This window comes from Melozone crissalis, unplaced genomic scaffold (genome assembly GCF_028551555.1).
Source record: "Melozone crissalis strain CALT ecotype California unplaced genomic scaffold, PUWL_Pcris_2 ptg000251l_1, whole genome shotgun sequence".
Lineage (NCBI taxonomy): Eukaryota > Metazoa > Chordata > Aves > Passeriformes > Passerellidae > Melozone > Melozone crissalis.
In genome coordinates, this window is record NW_026536010.1 from 328,054 (window position 1) to 345,102 (window position 17,049).

A 17,049-nucleotide genomic window follows, 5' to 3' on the forward strand; every position below is an offset into this window, starting at 1 on the left:
CAGCTCTTGGTTTGAAGAAAACTTGCCTTTAAGAGTTGTAGCAGAGCTGTTTGTTTTTTTATCTATTGTATTTCTATTCAGAGTGCAGACAGACAACCAAAATGTGTGGGGTTTGAGTGGTATATTCTGCTGCCTTTAGAGACTGTGGAGGGCTGAATTTAGTAAAAGTGTTGCTTATTTTCCTCTGTTACTAGTCTGCACTGATGCTCTGAACTGCATCAAAATAGATTGAAAAACAAATTAGTGTGCCCTGGTTCCTTGTGCTGGATTTCATATTATCCTCTGGGTGAGCTGCCTGCTCTGCCCCTTTGGAGCACCCCAGAGACAAGTAATGACCCCTCAGCCTCTTTCAGCACTTCAAAGGCTGAATTACTTTTTGTGGGAGAGGTAAGAAAATTGAATTGCAGTCCTTCATTTTCTGGCTTTCCAATAACCCTCAGTGTAAGATCATCATCTTGGTAACAAGAAAACAGGAAACTGGTAAACAGCCGCAGAAAGTATTCAGATCGTGATTTAAGGCTGTCTCTGCTCTTAACTCCCCAAAGCTAAAAATAGAACGTTGCCCCCTCACTCAGAGGCCACTGTCATTCCCAAGGGACTGCCGGCCTGAGCAACACAAGAGATGTATCCCAGCTTTCTTTCCTACTTCGTTCACTGATTTCCGTGAGGATTGTGAAATGAGCCTTTGATTGAGTGCAAATGGGCAGGGATGTGGTGAGCTCTTCTCACCGGGCCGGGAGCCTTCCTGGGCTGGCAACCACTCTTCTGCAATGACTACTTCGGATTTTAGCTCCCCAAGCAGAGAACTGAGTGTGGGGAACAGGAGGGTTGTGGGAGTGCTCCTGTAAGCCCCTCTGATCAGCTCCGACAGAAAAGCTGGATACTTCCATTTTGCTTATCTCTTTCTGTCCACTTTTTTTCCCTGCCTTCTTAGTTTTAGCTTTTTAGATCTTGCATAGGACTCCCTGTCTTATAGTTTTGCACTGGGTGTGCAGGATGATTTTATATAGCTCTGTATGAGCACTGCAGGTTCCCTGTCTCTGCATGGCTGCAGCAGAGCAGTAAGCTGTGGGTCTGTGCCACACAGACTGCTTGGGCAGCTTCATCATTTGGCAGTGAGGCAATAGGTGTTGGGTTTTTAACTTTCTTTTTTTTCTTTCTTTTTTTTTTTTAAGCTACAAAAAGCCTACTCCATGTGCATCTCTGGTGAGAATTTCAGGCATAGAATACATCCTCAAGCTAGTCACTGAGATGGATACAGGAAGAGCTTTTGTTATGTTACTAATGACAGCAGCTGTGTTGACCACACCTTGTAAACGTCCTTAATTATATAGCAAGGGATATACAGAATCCTTTTGCTCAAACTTTAGAGGCATTAAAATTCTTTCTGTGCCTTGTGATGGATGTTCTAAAGGTGTGGGTAAAGTGGCAGCAGAAACTGTGAGGGAGGGATGGTCTCATCCGTGCACCTTTGGAGCACCTATCTCTGTAGAGTCTGATTGCTAAAGTGCTTGGTCCTAAATTTCAATTATCTTTTGATGAACCTGGTGATGTGCATGGCTTTTGAGTCTGTTGGATCTAGATGCAAGTAATTATATGAATAATGAAGAGAAGTGATTTAATTTGGGCACACTTTTCAGTTGTGGATAGAATTTCCTCTTTCATTCTTCCTTCAACTTCCCCCAAGAAAGAAAGGTCATTGCTATTGAGAGATCTTTTTCCTGTTCTAATGTAGTTTAAAGAAAACAACATGATGGCCTCAAACTGTGGAGGTGTGGGAAGACAGAAATAAGTGGAAAAAAGGCATAAAGAGCTGAAACTGGACAGTAGAGGGTGATGTTCTCTGCAGACACGTTCTGGACCTCCAGTACTGCGGTTCAGAAGGAAAAGGGTCATCTTTGCTGAAGTGGGTGTCCTGAGAGCAGTCGCAGATGACAACTGTTGCTTAAGGGTGACAAGGGGATATTTATCAACATGTTGTCAAGTAAAGCCTTAGAAATTGTAGGCACTGTTGAAAATTTGGCTTAAATGGACTGATCTTGCAGTTTCAATGGAAGTCAGTGGAAGGAAAACTCCTAAGCCATCTTGGTGCTTCCCCTGGAAAGCTGACAGGAATGAGGCTTAAGATGTCCCCTCAAAGGATTAATTCTGCAAGGCCTGTTGTGCAGCTCGATTGGGCAAATGCCCTGTATGCTTTGTCCCCTATCTGACTCCAGTGCGTGGTATTTTGGAAGAGGGCAGTTATCGTGGGGCTAATGTGTGAGACAACCCAGGAACAGTCTGCTTAAGCCATGTTTTACCTTAAGTTTGAAGTCCCCAGTGGGGCTGACTCCCAAGAGGAGTCAGAGAAGCAGCTTTAAGCTGAAGAAGTGACAATTGGCTTTTTCCTGCCAGTGGAAGGAAGGCAGAGGAAGACAGCGCAGGCTCTGTCAGCACTCATCGCTGCTGACGTACCAGTTACCTGCTCTCAGAGAGAGATTCCCAGTTCTGCCCAGTTCCCCAGCCAAATCTCCCAAAAGTAATCCAGAGGATGGCTGGGAGACATAGTCACACAAAATTTAACTGTGTGATGGTGGAGAATCCACTTAAAAACCAGTTGTCATGACTGGGTTTCTTACTGGAAGAGAGACATCAGTCAAACCCGAGTTACTGAACATGGAAATCTGTGAGGCACTGATGGATGAGCAATCAGATTGCTGATGGTGGTCCCCTCTGGCTCTTGGGTCCTCTGAATAGGGTGCAAATGCCTTGGGGCTGGTCTTGGCCAACACCCCTTGTTATAAATGCCTGTTCTCTTTGATGGTACTGGATGGTTTGGGTTCCTATAAATAAAGAAATAAAATGTATTTAAACAAATATGTCTGTGCTAATTACTCAGGACACATTTTCCAGTACTCTGAGTTGCTGTAATGAAGAAGGGGACATGCTGGTAGGCTGCTTAGAGCTTCACTGTTTTGAGCTCTCATGAGCAAATATGTCTTCTATATTCCTGTCAGGAATAGAGGGAGCAGACGGTGCTGCTGCTTCCTCCAGCTTGCCATGGTGCAAGCAGTAAGTTTCATGCAGGAGGCTGTTCATGGCAAAGTGAGCAGATGCCTCTTCCAGGACATCGATTTCTCCTGCTTATCATTTTGTAGGAAGAGCCATAGCTATTATTTTTTAACCAGCAGACTCAATTTCAACTCAGCTGAAGGATTCCAGTTGAAATCCTCTGAGGAAGGAGTGGGTGGACTAAAACTGCTATTACATGGAGTCTGGCAAAAGAATCGGGTTTGTCTCTTCTCCCACGACCAGTAGCAACGCTGCTGATAGCAGCTTGGTTCCTTGTGGTTTAAAATGGTGTGGGAGGAAAGCAGAGCCTGCATGTTGGATCGACTGGAAGTACAGGTGGTTGGCCCTGTGCATGGGGGAGGGGGTGGATCTGCTGCTTGGAAAGATGAGCTGCAGATCAGCCAGCCTTGGGCAGTGATGTGCCTGAAGAAGCTCTGGCTTGTTGGGGCCAGGTGGGGCAGGAGGGTGGGCTATCAGCCCCCACAGTTTTTTCTGCCTTACAGAGAAGGACTCAGCAGCCCTGTGCTCTTGCTTCAGAACTACTGAGGAGCATAACACCTCTGCATTGAGGTGATGTCAAAACCATCTGTGATCTTCTCCCGGTGCTTGTAAAACAAGTTTCATAGCACTTCATCTTTAAAGCCTGAGGGAGCTCTTGGCTACACAGGAGAGCTCTCCTGCATTTCTGGTATCTACCAACATTGTTGTTCAGCCTTCTGTATCTCTGGGATGAGGTGATGTCTCTACTCTCTTCTATTCTATTCTCTGTCTTTCCACAGCCACCAAAGGCAGTGCCATGCAGAAGGACAGCTGGGGTCCTGCCTGCCTGTGGACAGCTCAAAAGCTGAGCTCCAGAGGAGTTAGTGCCTTCAAGAAGTGAGATGTCAGCTCAGCCTGCACCCAGCATCTGCTTATGATGTGATTTGGTACAAGGTGGGAGATCCTCTGAGCCTGATTTCATGCGAGGCAGAGCTTTGAGATTGGTGTATGTCCATTGGCTGTTAAAGCTCGTACCCTGGTGAATGGCTATACTAGTCCTGTTATCTGCAAGAAAGCAGGAAAGCTGAGTGCAAAGATGTTAAACGTTGAAGATCATGTAATTCGTGTCCATCCAAGTGCTCTTTCTCTAATGCTCATACTGTTCCCTTTTGCCTAACATGCCACTGTTAGGCATCCTAGTGTGTGGACAAGGCAGTAATATCTTTATCTTGTGCATCTTAGATAAAAACTCCAGATGACCCAATGATAAAAATTCTGTTAGCAGATGTCCTATCTGTCCTCCCTCCTGCAGTGGGGTGGGGAGGCATAGAGGTTAAAGAGGGGCTCTGCTAGATGGGATTAATTTTATGGACTTCTCCCAAAAATTACATTTTAGGGGAAAAGACTCATAAATCAATGAGCTGAGACCATGGTGTGCTGAGAAGGGGATGCTGAAGGCCCTGGGCTGCGAGCAGAGTCCTGTCTCTACTGTTCACATGGCCCTGCTCATTTTACCAGTGCTTTGGGGGAGAAAATGAACTGGTCCCAAATCACTTACTGCTTTGCAGGTTCAAACCAACACCTCAAATTCTCCTCTGTGGTCTGAACAGGTGTCCATGCCCTGCTTCCTATTGCGGCACGTGTCCGACCGCCAGTGATCTCTCTGACCCAGCTGGCAGCGGAATGGCTGGAGATGGGCTGCAACTCGTGCTGGAGGATGCAGGCACCCAGCATGGGGCACTGGAGAGCACCAGCCCCCAGCACTGAGCACTGGGGTACTGGGAACAGCTCAGAGAGATTACCCATGTGAGGCCCTAGAACACCGCGGGCTTTGGTACTCGGGGGCGAGGTTTCGCGAGGATCAGCAGAGAAGAGAGGGGATCTAAGCTTTCAATTTTAAGTCTTGCTTTCATTTAAAAGCTGCCAAAGAAGACCCTAAAACCATTACATCAACATTTTAAGACAAAAACAATCAATCCCCACTCCCCTCTAGAATTTTTCTTAAATTTAATTGATTTCTTTTGAGATGCATTTATTGTGTTGTTGTTTTGTTACGTGGGTCGGGATGCTAAGAGATTATTTTTCATTTCAATAAGGTAATCATTTAAATTTTAGTTTTGATTGTGCAATATTTAACAGACTTCCTTTGCCAGATTTTGCATTACGCCCCCCATGTCCCTGAACCCACTGACCCTGAGAACAGAAGGGGAGATGGAATCTGCCATCTCCCCTCCTTTTCTGTCCCCTACCCAGGACAGCACTGGCCATGCTGTCCTGGGTAGGGGACAGAAAAGGAGGGGAGATTTGTCATTCTACCCTAACCACTTTCCGTCAGCCCTCAACCCTACCCCCACTTTCCTACTATATTTAATTGGCAGTTCCTGATTTTTGTTATAATTCATGTTGCAGAGATTGCTGTTATTTCCTGATTAGTTATGTGGGTGACCCTCGGAGTTAGGCTAGTTGACCCATTTGTTTATTTATTTAACTTTGCAGCATGAACCCACCTGTTTAGTTGTAAACTTTATTTACAGCATTCTATGTATTTTTGTTCTCAATTCAGTTAAATTGATTATAAAGTCCATTAAGTAGAGTGTCATTTTAGTTCAAATAAGACTGTTATACTTTTCATTTTAAATGAAAGAAGAGGGGGGAGTTGTGTAAATTTGTCCTGGAAGGGATGGGCTAGGGACTGGCCACACAGCCACGCTCCAACATCAGGCCTCAAGAAGGAAGAAACCACAACTGATGACATCCAAGTAGCTTATGGTGAGGAGAAAAGGACTTGGAAGGGACTCTGGGACCAGTTGGGAGTGGCCATGCAGATCAACAGTCCATGATTGGCCAGAAGGCTTCTAGAACATTCTGAGAGACTACATTCTATGAGAGACTATACATATGCGTGTTGGCCTCACTTCGATGTCTTCTGAAGTAGCCCCTTTATGTTTTGTTTTGCACCCATGTTTACGCCCTTTTATTTATTTAATAAATATCTTCAGTTTTGGCATTTCAGCTGTACCTGTCCCTTCCTTGTTGCCGTGCCACTTGACCACACCATTGTCGAGCTCCCGGGACCAGAGGGTTTCCCCATGTGCCCCACAGATCCCTGGGGGTGTTGTTGCCAGCCCGTCTCCAGCCGCTCCTCTGCCAGCTGGGTCAGGAACACTGGCGGTCTGACACGCACCACAACAGCTTCCCCGCCTGCCCTTTCAGAAACCAGCGGCTGAATTCAACATCAGCTCCAGCCCCTGGCTGCAGGCACAGCCTGGCACTGCAGTGCCTGCTCTGATGGGCACTCACACCTCCATGGGATGTATGGCACATCAGGGAGGCTCTACTCCTTTTTTATAGCTCCTGGGACTCAGTACTCAGTCCATATCTGCTCATTTAGGTTTGAATACTATCTAGACTCTTCATGTGTCAGAGTAAGTTGCTGAATTTGAGGAGTGTGAGTTCAGAATGAGGATCTTGCTGTGACCAAAGAATTGAAGCATTGTAAACTACTAAAACGCGTAAACTGAAAAGTCATTTTCTTACTCTTTCTTTCTGTCTTGTAGAGAGAAATGCTACCAGGATCCATTTCCTTTTCATTATTTGAGCTTTGTAAAAGCAGTGTGGAGGCCAAGGCAAGAGGAGGCCAGTAGGAGCTTCCCAGTTATGGCTGGAGTTTCTGCCCTGGTTGTACACTCTCTGCAAGGAGCAGTCCTTCTGTGACTGCACCATCTTCATTGGGAATGTGCATTTTAGAATGCACAAGGTGGTTTTGGCTCCTGCCAGCCTGCTGTTCAAATCCGCGTTGGACAGCACAGACACCATCTCCAACTGATGCTTCTGTGGTAACACCTTTGGAGTTTCCACTCTTACTTGAGATTATGTACAATGGCAAACTCCCACTGAGGAAACACAATTTCACCAAAGTAATCTCGGTGGCAGATAGTCTGCAGATGTTTGATGTGGCTGTTAGTTGCAAAAACCTCCTCAGGGATCTCATAACTTCTGCTCAGGACCAGCCAGGAAGCAGATTCATCTGGAAACCAAGCTGAAGCTAATTACCTGCCCCAGTCTGGAAGACCTGATGAAGAAAGAACATTTATCATCCTCATTCAGGGAGTTTCTCCTTTACCCTGTAGAAGCAGAAATGGAAGCAGGTGTTTCTCCTCCTGGCTAGGAGCTTACCGTGAATCACACATGGGTTCATCAGGACACAATGCCAAGTGAGTGCAGGTCCCTCTGGGAGGATGCAGGCTCTGGCCCTGACCAGCCTGCCCAAGCTGAGTGCAGTGGCTGTATGGAACAGGAGCTTGCTGAGCTGCCAGAGGGGAAAGGGCGGTCGAGGGATTTAGGTGAGATGTCATGGGTCTGGACACACCATTGCCTCTTATTTGCAACATGTTGGCTCACATTTGCCTGTTTTGGGGTAATTTTTACTCTCTGTTTAATCTTTTTAGTTTGTCCTGGGTTGGGAGCTACAGCAACGTATCCTGATCTGCAGAGATTTTCTTTCTTTGGCTTTTGTAGTTGCTTCATGCTCATTGCTTTGCCAGAGCTGTAGTGAGCAAACTTATTGGCCAGGCATGTGATTGCCACGCAGTGGGATTTGTGTTACTGCAGGACATAGGGCTGATTAGACAATCTGTCTAACAGCAAGTGAACAGAGTTGCTTGCTAATGCTACCTTATCCTTTAAACTCCTGTTCAGGATGGGAGGAAAACAGAGGCTGTACTGGGTTTAAAATAAATGTTCCATTTATAACTGGTGTTAAATAAACTGTTGGTTTTCCCTCCAGGCTGTGTCATGTCTTCAGAAGGGATTTATAAGTCACAGTTTTCCTTTTATAGCCAATGTGGTAGTTACAAACTGATGCCTTTCAATCACATCATGCTTTCTGTGAATCCATTCAATTAGCAAATAACTAATCTTGTTTCTCTCGCACAGCAGCAGAGAGCAAAAGCTGTAAAATGGATTTCTTTGTTTGATCTGAAAATGTTTTCTCTGAGGCTCTTTCTGATGCCGAGGCTGTGCTGAAAAGACTCCAAGAGTGCAGAGAAATTGATGCCTCTCAAAAGGAGGTAGGTGTGTTTACTTCCATAAATCATGCAAGTTTTTTCTTCACCTTGCGAAGGGCTGTAATATTTTGTGCCTTGTTTAGAAAATTGTTTCATGGGAAACTGCTGCCTGGTTGTTTGAAGGGCAACATGTGCTCACCTGAGAGAAGCATCTGTAAGTGCAAGTTGCTCAGGCATGCAGGTAAAGAAGTATGTCCTGCCCTGAAGACATCCCTGTGTTGTAGGAGAGCTCCAGCACAGATTTCTCTTCTCCTGTTTTTGGCATATGCTTCAGGAATTGTATCGACTTGTAAGTGGCTGACATATGAGATCCTAAAATAGATTTCCTGAGCCCTCGGCACTGTCTTGCTGTAAAGCATCTGCTGCTCTCTGTACGGCAGAGCTGCCGAGGGAGGAGTGGGACAGGGTGTGACAGGGGGAGCTGGGAGCTGCCCCGTGGTGCTTCTCCTGCCAGCGTGCTCATTTAAGAGCAGTCAGAGTTGGTAAACCCTGCTTGATTCCTGTGGGAGGGGTTAACTGAGCTGGGCGTATGCTGAGGGGTTCTCTGGGCTCTGAGCTGTGGTAGCCAGGTGCCACTCATTGTCCCAGCTCGAGGGCAGCACAGAAGCAGAATGTGATGTCTGTACTGGTGTGACAGTGGAGCAGGAGCACACAGAGCTTGTGAATGATTGTGGTGAGTCTAGGGGGGCACTTGTGCTGGCTGCACACTGCTGTGCAGTGGCAGGGGCTGCAGAAAACCTGTAGCCAGTGTAAAACAAGGATGGGACTGTGCTTGCTGTTCTCAACCCAGCCATTTCTGGTAGTGCGTTTTTCTACCAAGCTACATGAACTGTCCTGCACGCCTTTCTGAAGGGGAAAAAGTATTCCTGTTTCACTTTACCATGGTTCCCTGGTTATTCAACCTTTGGAACAGTGCTGTTCTGTAGGCTGGGGGTTGCCATGCTCTCTGGGTTCCCATGTAGTTGCTGGCTGGAAGCTGTCTGGATTCAAGTCCCTCCAGTAGCAATGTGTGATCACAGGACGTGATATGTTTTTACCATTGTGGCATTCTGCTTATAAAAGCCCAAGACCACATCTTTATTAGAAAAAAAGCCCAAACTTGTGACAGCAGGGAGGAGAATTCCCTTGAGTTAGGGAGTGCAGGATTGTTTTCTGCTGAGCCCTTAAATGTTCATGAAGGGAATCTTGTGTTCCCTAAGCAGCTGGTTCTCCTGATGTTGTGGAACATATTAGGGGCTTTAAGAGAGAGGTGTGGGTCCTAGTCTGTATTTGTAGTAGCAAGCACAAGCCCAGCTGGGCAGACAAGCACCTCTGAGTGCCTTCTCAGAGAAGGATTAGATTTTGGTATGTTTGTTTTTCACCATGATCAGATAAGTGTGTCAGGTTTAGGGTTTTACCTGTTGTGCACTTTTACGAATGGAGCCGAACTGGGGTGGGTGCTGGGGATCAGTGCTGCCAGAAAGGATCTGGCAGCTCCATGCCCCCATGCCAGCTGGCCCTGGCCCTGGCCCTGTTCCTGCCTCCCCTTTCTGCTGGTGCCAGGGCAGAGCTGTGCTGGCGGAGTGCCCAGGCAGGTGTGCTGCAGCTTCTGCACTGCACAACAGCCCTGTTTGCTATTGCTTTGCCGTCGCTGCCGTTTCGTGTTCCTTCACCACTTCAGATCCATTAGGGAAGGTTTACAGATCCATTCCTGGCCTTTTGTGCTCCCAAATGAGCTGTTACAGCAGGAGCCAAGGGAGAGGTTGTGGAGCTCAGAGCCAGTTTGGGTGTCTGACTGCAGAGTGGTAGCTGGACAATTTTTCTGCAGCTATAAATAAGTGCTGAATAAATGAAAAATGGATTTTCTTTAAGGCTTCCTGAAAAATCACTTTTCAACTGTGACAAGCATGAAGTGTCAGCCCCAGGGCAGTGGGAGAACAGGCTGCAGCCTGTTATAAGCAAGGGCTCAGCCAGACCTGTCCCTCTCTGAGCTTCCCTCTGGGACCAGCAGGACCTGTGGACCTTAGCACTGAGTCTGTTTCCAGCGCACAGAGCAGCTTTTCCCCACAAGAGCCTGGTGTTTCCTTTGGGGGAAACCACAGCAGAGTATTTTTAAAGTCATGCTTGAAGTGCAAGTTCAGCTCCAAAGAGCTGAACTGGGAGGTGTAACTCAGGCTGAGGTTGTGCCAGGGGTAGATGTCAATGGATTTTTCTTCTCTCATTTTTTCCCCCCTCCCTTTCTTTGTATTCTTTTGCTAGTCATTTGTTTGAAGTGTGAGTGCCTTGGGGCAAGTAAAAGTGTGTCTGGAAGCCGGTGAGACACTTTCTGTGTAGAAGGCATTCTTGCTGGGTGTGCTTGCCCTCCTGCAGGGGAGATCTCCCATTCCTCGGGAGTATTCTCTCGGGAGCCTTTTGGAAGCAGCTGACCTCTAGGAAAGCACCAGTTATTTTGGGCAGTAAAGCCTGGGCAGCACAGAATTTTAGGGGAGTATTGTCAGACTGGCTATTGGCACCAAGGCTGTCCTGGTGTTGAGGCTCCTGTGGTTTTAGTGGAATTTGGCCTTGGATGACTCTCTATTTATTTTCCTTTGCTGGTGAACTCATCCCTGCATGGTATCTTGTTCTGTGCAGCACTCTGGTCTGCTCCCCTCTACTGTTCCTGCCTATTTCCTCCTACCTCCAGTGGAGACTCATTTGATTGTGAGGTTTTTCCCCAACAAAGTTTGTGGTGCGGGGCTGGCTTTTGTGAGAACTATTGCTTCTCTCTGAGTTTGATATTCTGTTCTGCTCCCCAGACTGAAAAATGCAGATGAATTGCTTTTCAGTTTAGGGAGATGTGATTTTTGGGGTTGTTTCTGTTTTATACTTTCTCTGTATATTTCACATAAACTATTCCTATCTAATTTGGTTTTGGCTTGGATGAAACCTGCTTGGAAACGAGAACAAGACTGAAATTGCCGTAATTTAGAGAAGCGTAGAAGAGCTTTGCTGATGTCAAGTCTTATCTTCCTGCGCTCTCTTAGAGAAACTCAATTCAAATTATTGCACAGCTCATTTGTTCCCTCTACTACCAGGTTTAGATGAAGAGGGGGAGCGTTGATTCTCCCAGGTAGAATAAATGTCACTGTGTTTGTGGATCATTTCCATTGCCTGTGGGCCTGTCCAGTCATTGTCGCCCTTCATTTGCAGCTGCAGAGATTTCTGGATGAGGCAGAAGAAAGAAGTTTCCTGTTACCTTCTGCATCCTGATTAGGGGAGAGAGCTTGTGATGATTTGGTGGTTTTTTTCATGGTGGCAGAGCTAGAGAACTTTTTTTTCCTGTTTTCTGGTATATTTTTGTAGAAGTTTGGGCTGAGCTTTTGTTCTTCTTGTGTGGATCAAGCAGGGGGTCAGTGTTTTCCACAGAGCCTTCCTGGGATCTCCCTCATGAGTCATGTACAGATGCAGGCCTGAAAAAAATCCCTTTAGGTTTCTGAAGGAAAAACATGAACATAGTTTTTCTCTGATTATTGTATGCACAATACAATAGTTGATTGATGGTTGACTGACTTAATGGCGGGGTCACAGCCAGGGGGCTTCTCTGAGGGTGAGGTGTGTGGAGCCAGTCCTGAGGTTGTCCATGCTACTGACCCTGTGAGCAGCAGCAGCCTATGGAACAGTGCTGCTCAACTTCCAAAGGTTGGATCACCACGGAGCCACAGAAGAGCCAGCAGTGAAACAGTCCCTAACCCTGCAGATTTCCAATCACTTTTTTATATTTTCATCACCACCTGTACATCAAAACCCAAAGCAGAGTGCATTTACAGAGGAGTGATGATTATGGCTATGGAAGTTTCCCCACAGTGCCTGACCTCCTGCAGTGTACCTGAGTGTCCCTCAGCTCTGAAGGGAGTCAGCTTTTTGTGCCACCCTGAGCTGGTGCTTCCCAATCTGTCTCTTGCAGATCCCTACCCACCATCCTCTGGATGCTTGCATTCACTCTAAAGCTGATGTTTGAAGGAGATCAATAAATAGTCAATAAAGTGGCTTTTTGCTGGGATGTGCTCTCATGGTGGGAGCAGGAGCATGGATAAGGCATGAAAAGCCATAACCGTGCTCACCCACCTGCAGAGAAGAGTTAATGGCCAGCTGGGCTAATGACTGCTGCATGCCCTCCGTCTCTCCTCACATCCCTCTTTAGTTCAGTTTTGGGCCACTGCACATTGCTCAGGGGGGGTGTACATTATTTGCACATGTGGTTGAAATCTCTGGAAAAACATGGAAGATGTGGAGATGCTATGGAGACAGGAGACTTATTTCCTGGATCCTTAACCTGCAGAGGTTAACCTGTTCAGAGCTTGCCATGGGGCTGCTGTGGACATGGGCATGTTTGACATGAGCTGGGAAGGCTGTTCCATGGTGTGTGATGTGTTCCATGGTGCTGAGGTGGGAGTGTTTTGGCCACCAGAACTGATATCCTCAATGGGGACCAAACCTCTGGAGTGCCATAGAATCTGTTTGGTGGCACAGCTCTTCTGACCATGCTTAAGCCAGGTCTTGGTGATGCATTTTCCTGGTGCAGAAGGCAGTCTCTTCCTCCCAAGTGGAAGCTGGATGTTTGCTAATTTGTGCCAACTTGGCCATGAAGAGTTTTGTAGTGTCCGAGGCAGTGAAAGCCTGGTGGATCAGGCTGTAATGTGGAGGCACATCATGACTAAGTGGAAGCTGGGATTCCTGCTGGTATCAGTATTTCTCCATTTTTTCCCAGGATCTTTGGGAATTGTTCGTGCTTTGATGTAAGTCTGAAGTAAACTGTGTGCTCTTTCACAACAATGCTAAAAGGCTGTTGTTCCCACTGAGCAACTTGTCTAAGGAAATGTCTTCTGGCAAGAGCCTATAAACAGCAGAATATTTCAGTTACTGAAAACTCATTTCTATTAACCAAATCCATGCACTGAGGAAGGGATGTTACCAGGGGCTCGGGGTAGCAATACTGTGCTGATTTTAATTAAAAATCCCTAAAATTGAAAAATATATTGCAACAATGCAAGTTACTTTTCATCCATATTAGTGCAAACATGGATTTGGCAGGATATGAACACCTTTAAGGTGGTGAGAGTGGAGACACTTTGTGTTTTACATGCTCATTTTGATCTGGAAGGGGCCAGGCACGCAAACCTTGAGAACAAACATGATCTGGTTATCAAGTCTCATTACAAATTAATGTTGCATTTAAAAAATACCTTTATGTTTGTTCTTCAGCACATCTGTGTTTTCTTTACACCAGAGCCCTTCACGTCCACACTCTGTTTGGCAGGCAGGCAAGCTGCTGTGCGTGGGCAGAGCTGGGACTGCTGCAGTGTCCCCTCTGCGGAGTCGTTGCAATAGGTCATTGCACTGCCACACTGCTCTAATGTGTGACCATTTACACCTGCTAGGAAAAGCCAGCCCACCGGCCCTGGTGTGGCCACAAGCAGTTGCCTACAGGCTTTTTATCATCAGAATAAAAATGACAATGACAGCAGAAAATGGCCATTCTCCCTGGAGCGGAGCTGAACTTCCCACTTCAAAGGTACCTTTATCGAATCTCTGGAGTCTCCAATAAAGGCTGCCTGCTCGGAAAGGCTGCCATCTCTCCTGGAGAGCTGGGGAGCATAAGTCTTCAGGGGCAATATTTACAGCATTAAAGGACTCTGGGGAAATGGGAGTAAGAGTTTCAGCTTATTTCTTTGCCTTTTATTTCCATAGCTGTACAAGCACGTCTGCCTCTGATTGCTGTTTCAGGTCACTGAAGTAGATTTTGGAGCTCTGGGTTTGATTGCCAGGTGTGCTGAGAGCCCACAGCACTCAGAGTTTATGTGCCTCCTCTCCAGAGTTTTCTCTAGGAGACAGAATTCCATTGTGGTTGAGAATGGAGATTCCTGAAAGTTCTGCTTGAAATATCCTCGGCTTTCTGTGCAATTGATCCCTCCTTGTTCTGCAGTGAGATCCAGTATCTCTTGTCCTAGCTTTGCCTTCCAAAGTAGCAGTGTTAAATTCATGCTTTATCAGGTCTTTTACACTTAGTGGTCTTTGGCTAGTTGGACATGAAGAAACGTTTGGTGCTGGAACCAGCTCCAGTTTATGGGATTTGCTGTATGGATAAGGGCTGGCAGCAGGGCTTGTTGCCCTGCTTCCCAGGGTGAGTGGCCACAGGCCAGAGTTTGCATTCAGTGGTATGTGTGTGTGGTTATTTTTTTGTTCTGTTTAATTTTTTGTCCCCTGACCTAAACTCCAGGGTTCTGCCTGTTGTGTCTGTCTGTATAGGGCAGTTGACTCTGCTCTCTAAATCTTCCTGCATTTCTGTTCTGCTGTAAGCTCTGGCTGCTCTGGCCAAGGCAGAGGATCATTCAGTGTTCAGGAAGCTGCTGGGCAAAGTTAAGGATGCTCACACCCAGGATAGTGACACTTGGGATGCTCAGCCCCTGGACACTCAGACCCTGTGTCTTTTCTGAAGCTGTTTCAAGACACAAATCCTGAGCTGAGGGTGGCTTTGCTGGAGAGGGAACAGGGCAGTGCAGAAGCCCCTCAGTAAGCAGGTAGGAAATTTGGTGCAGGTAACACCCAAGCAGGTAGGAAATTGTGAAAGTGAGGAGGTAACATTACAGAGAAACCCTGTATCTGGATGTGGGAGGTTTATTATGTGCTGGCCAAGATCCTGGAGCATTTCTGCCTGTAGCAGGAGGTGAAGCTGCGCAGGGCTCTCCCCACTGCTGCCTGGAGGGCTGGATCAATGGCTGGCAGCCAGTGTGAGTACAGCTGAGGCTTGGGGTTGAAAACTTCTTTTTTACTCGAGTTTGACACAAAACAGTGGCCTTGCAAACCTGGTGTTAACTTCCAGCTTGCTTTATGGCTTTGTGCTCTGTTAGATAAATGAGACATTTTCCTTTCACAGAGTTTAAAGAGAATAGTAAAGTGATTTTCCTCTGCTGCTTGTGCTTGGGATGAGCTTTGCTATTCACTTAGATCTTTCAGAAAATCTCCCTTGCTTCAGGAACTTGTCAGTTTCTTCAGACAGACTTATTTCTTCTCTTGTGTTTCTGAATCTTTTTCCCCCCAGAGAGCATAGCTGATGAAGAGACGCTGACCGCTCGCTTGCTGTGCTGCAGGGAGGAGCTGATCCGGAGCGTGGCACAGCTGAGCCCCATCAGAGAGTTTTGGAGACAGTAGAAGAGGATTCCTGACTGCCTCAGAGAAGCAGGTAAAAAAAATCTGAAATAGGCAAACTGTGTGGACAGGGTGGGCTGTGTGTGTCTTCAAGGTAGCATCATACACATAGTTTGCCAGATGATGGGCAAGCCTCACTTGGCACTTCTCCCTGCCTTCTGCACAGCATGGACTGCACGTGTGTGTTCTCAGGTCCTTCTGTGCTGGACTGTGGGAATAGTGAAAACTGAGCAGTGAAGGCAACCTGGAGACCAGGATGAGTGTCAGACTACCCCTGCAAGGGGAGCCAGGGCCAGAGGAGGTACCTAGTACTCCTCATACCCTGAAAAAGCCTTTTTGGGAGCAAGGGCAAGGTTCTATAGGGGTGTTTGAAAAGAACAACTAACGACCTCTCTGCTACCTGCTTGTCAGTTCCTGGTCATCAGCTTCTCTTTCAGCTGTCTCCCAGCTTTCTGTCATTTTTGCAACTCTTACCACACAGTTGCCTGTAACATCTACTGGAGCATCTACTAAATAATTTGGTTTTATTTCTTATGTGTTGCAGGCAGCAGTTGGTGGGGAGGACTGTTGCTTTCCTTTTCTGTAAGCAACTGCATTCTGTATGCTGATTTCCAGAAGTCATAAAGGACAAAATGCTGTTTATAACCTGCTTTCCTTTGTCTTTGAGGGGAGCTAGCTGTACCCTGTGCAGCTGGAAATTACAGGGTGCCCTCACAAGCTGTGATCAGGATGCAGATTGACCTCCTGTCCTAGTTTGTCACATCATTCAGCTCCCCTGACACAGGATTATAGTAAGTGGAAACTTGTGTTCAGTGGCATGAATGATCTCTGCTTTCTGTCTGAGTAAGCCTGACCAGAGCCACAACAGGTGGGCTGAGAACTTCGGCCCAGCTCATAAGCCCCTCAATTAAGGTCTCATGGTCCCTCACTACATCCAGCATGGAGAATCCCTGAGAACAGGCACAGATTGGAATAGGGTACCTAAAAAGGTATTGCCAACAGAGGCATCTGTCCTATCTTTGTGGGCTGGGGTATGACTGCTGTGACTGGGATGTGACTGGTGTCTGATGAACTTTTGCCTCTGAAAGCACACAGCTGAGTCTGGAATGGAGATGTTAGAAGAGAGAGCAGGGTGTAAGTATAGCAAAGGAGTTGGCATCTGCTGGGGGCATTGTGGCTGTCAGCAGAGACCCGTGTTGGGGGCCTGGAGCTGAAGCTTCATCGGCAGTGGGGAGATTAGGATCTTCATATATGCCTGTTCCTGTTGCAGTGCAGCCTTTCTTTTAAAGGCTTCACTTTTTCCCTGCTCACTTCTCTTTGTCTTCATAGAATTAGATGGTTAAAATTTGTCAATTCTATCTCTCCCTTCACATTGAAAAAACCAAATACAACACCCCTATAGTAAACCAAAATCATTCTGCAATCATAATTCTGCTTCTTGGGAACAGGATGCAGCCTGTAACTGCATCATCATGTACTGCCGAGCCCCTGCTTCGTTTGGTGGAGGAGCAGTGTTTCTTTTCATTCTCGCCAATCACTGTCTGCTCCATTTGCTACAGAGCCCCCAAACCCTGCTCCGAATATGAAATCCTGCTCCTCTCTATGGGATCCCTTCATGCTCTTGTTTCAGCCCACAGTTTCCATGAAATGACAGATCTGTTTGGGAAGCACTCCAGTGAGGCTGTGGGCAGAGCTCCGTCCTGCTGCAGCACAAGAAAACAAGACAGAAATGGCCAAGCGTAGACTGACCTTGGGGGGTTTATTTGTTTAATTCCACCCCTTCTTCCCC

The 17,049-nt window shown here is 46.8% G+C and overlaps 1 protein-coding gene across 1 annotated transcript in view; it reads left to right on the plus strand.

Annotated features, from left to right (window-relative positions):
* The first annotated feature begins 5,296 nt into the window (after positions 1-5,296).
* The window catches only part of ZBTB40 (zinc finger and BTB domain containing 40), a 33,202-nt gene continuing 21,449 nt past the window's right edge, over positions 5,297-17,049 (plus strand). The window contains 10 exon segments of the mRNA XM_054294438.1: positions 5,297-5,308; positions 6,644-6,850; positions 6,852-7,039; positions 7,041-7,151; positions 7,153-7,373; positions 7,966-8,103; positions 14,412-14,495; positions 14,531-14,632; positions 15,154-15,256; positions 15,258-15,294. Of these exon segments, the coding sequence (XP_054150413.1) occupies positions 5,297-5,308; positions 6,644-6,850; positions 6,852-7,039; positions 7,041-7,151; positions 7,153-7,373; positions 7,966-8,103; positions 14,412-14,495; positions 14,531-14,632; positions 15,154-15,256; positions 15,258-15,294 (1,203 nt within the window).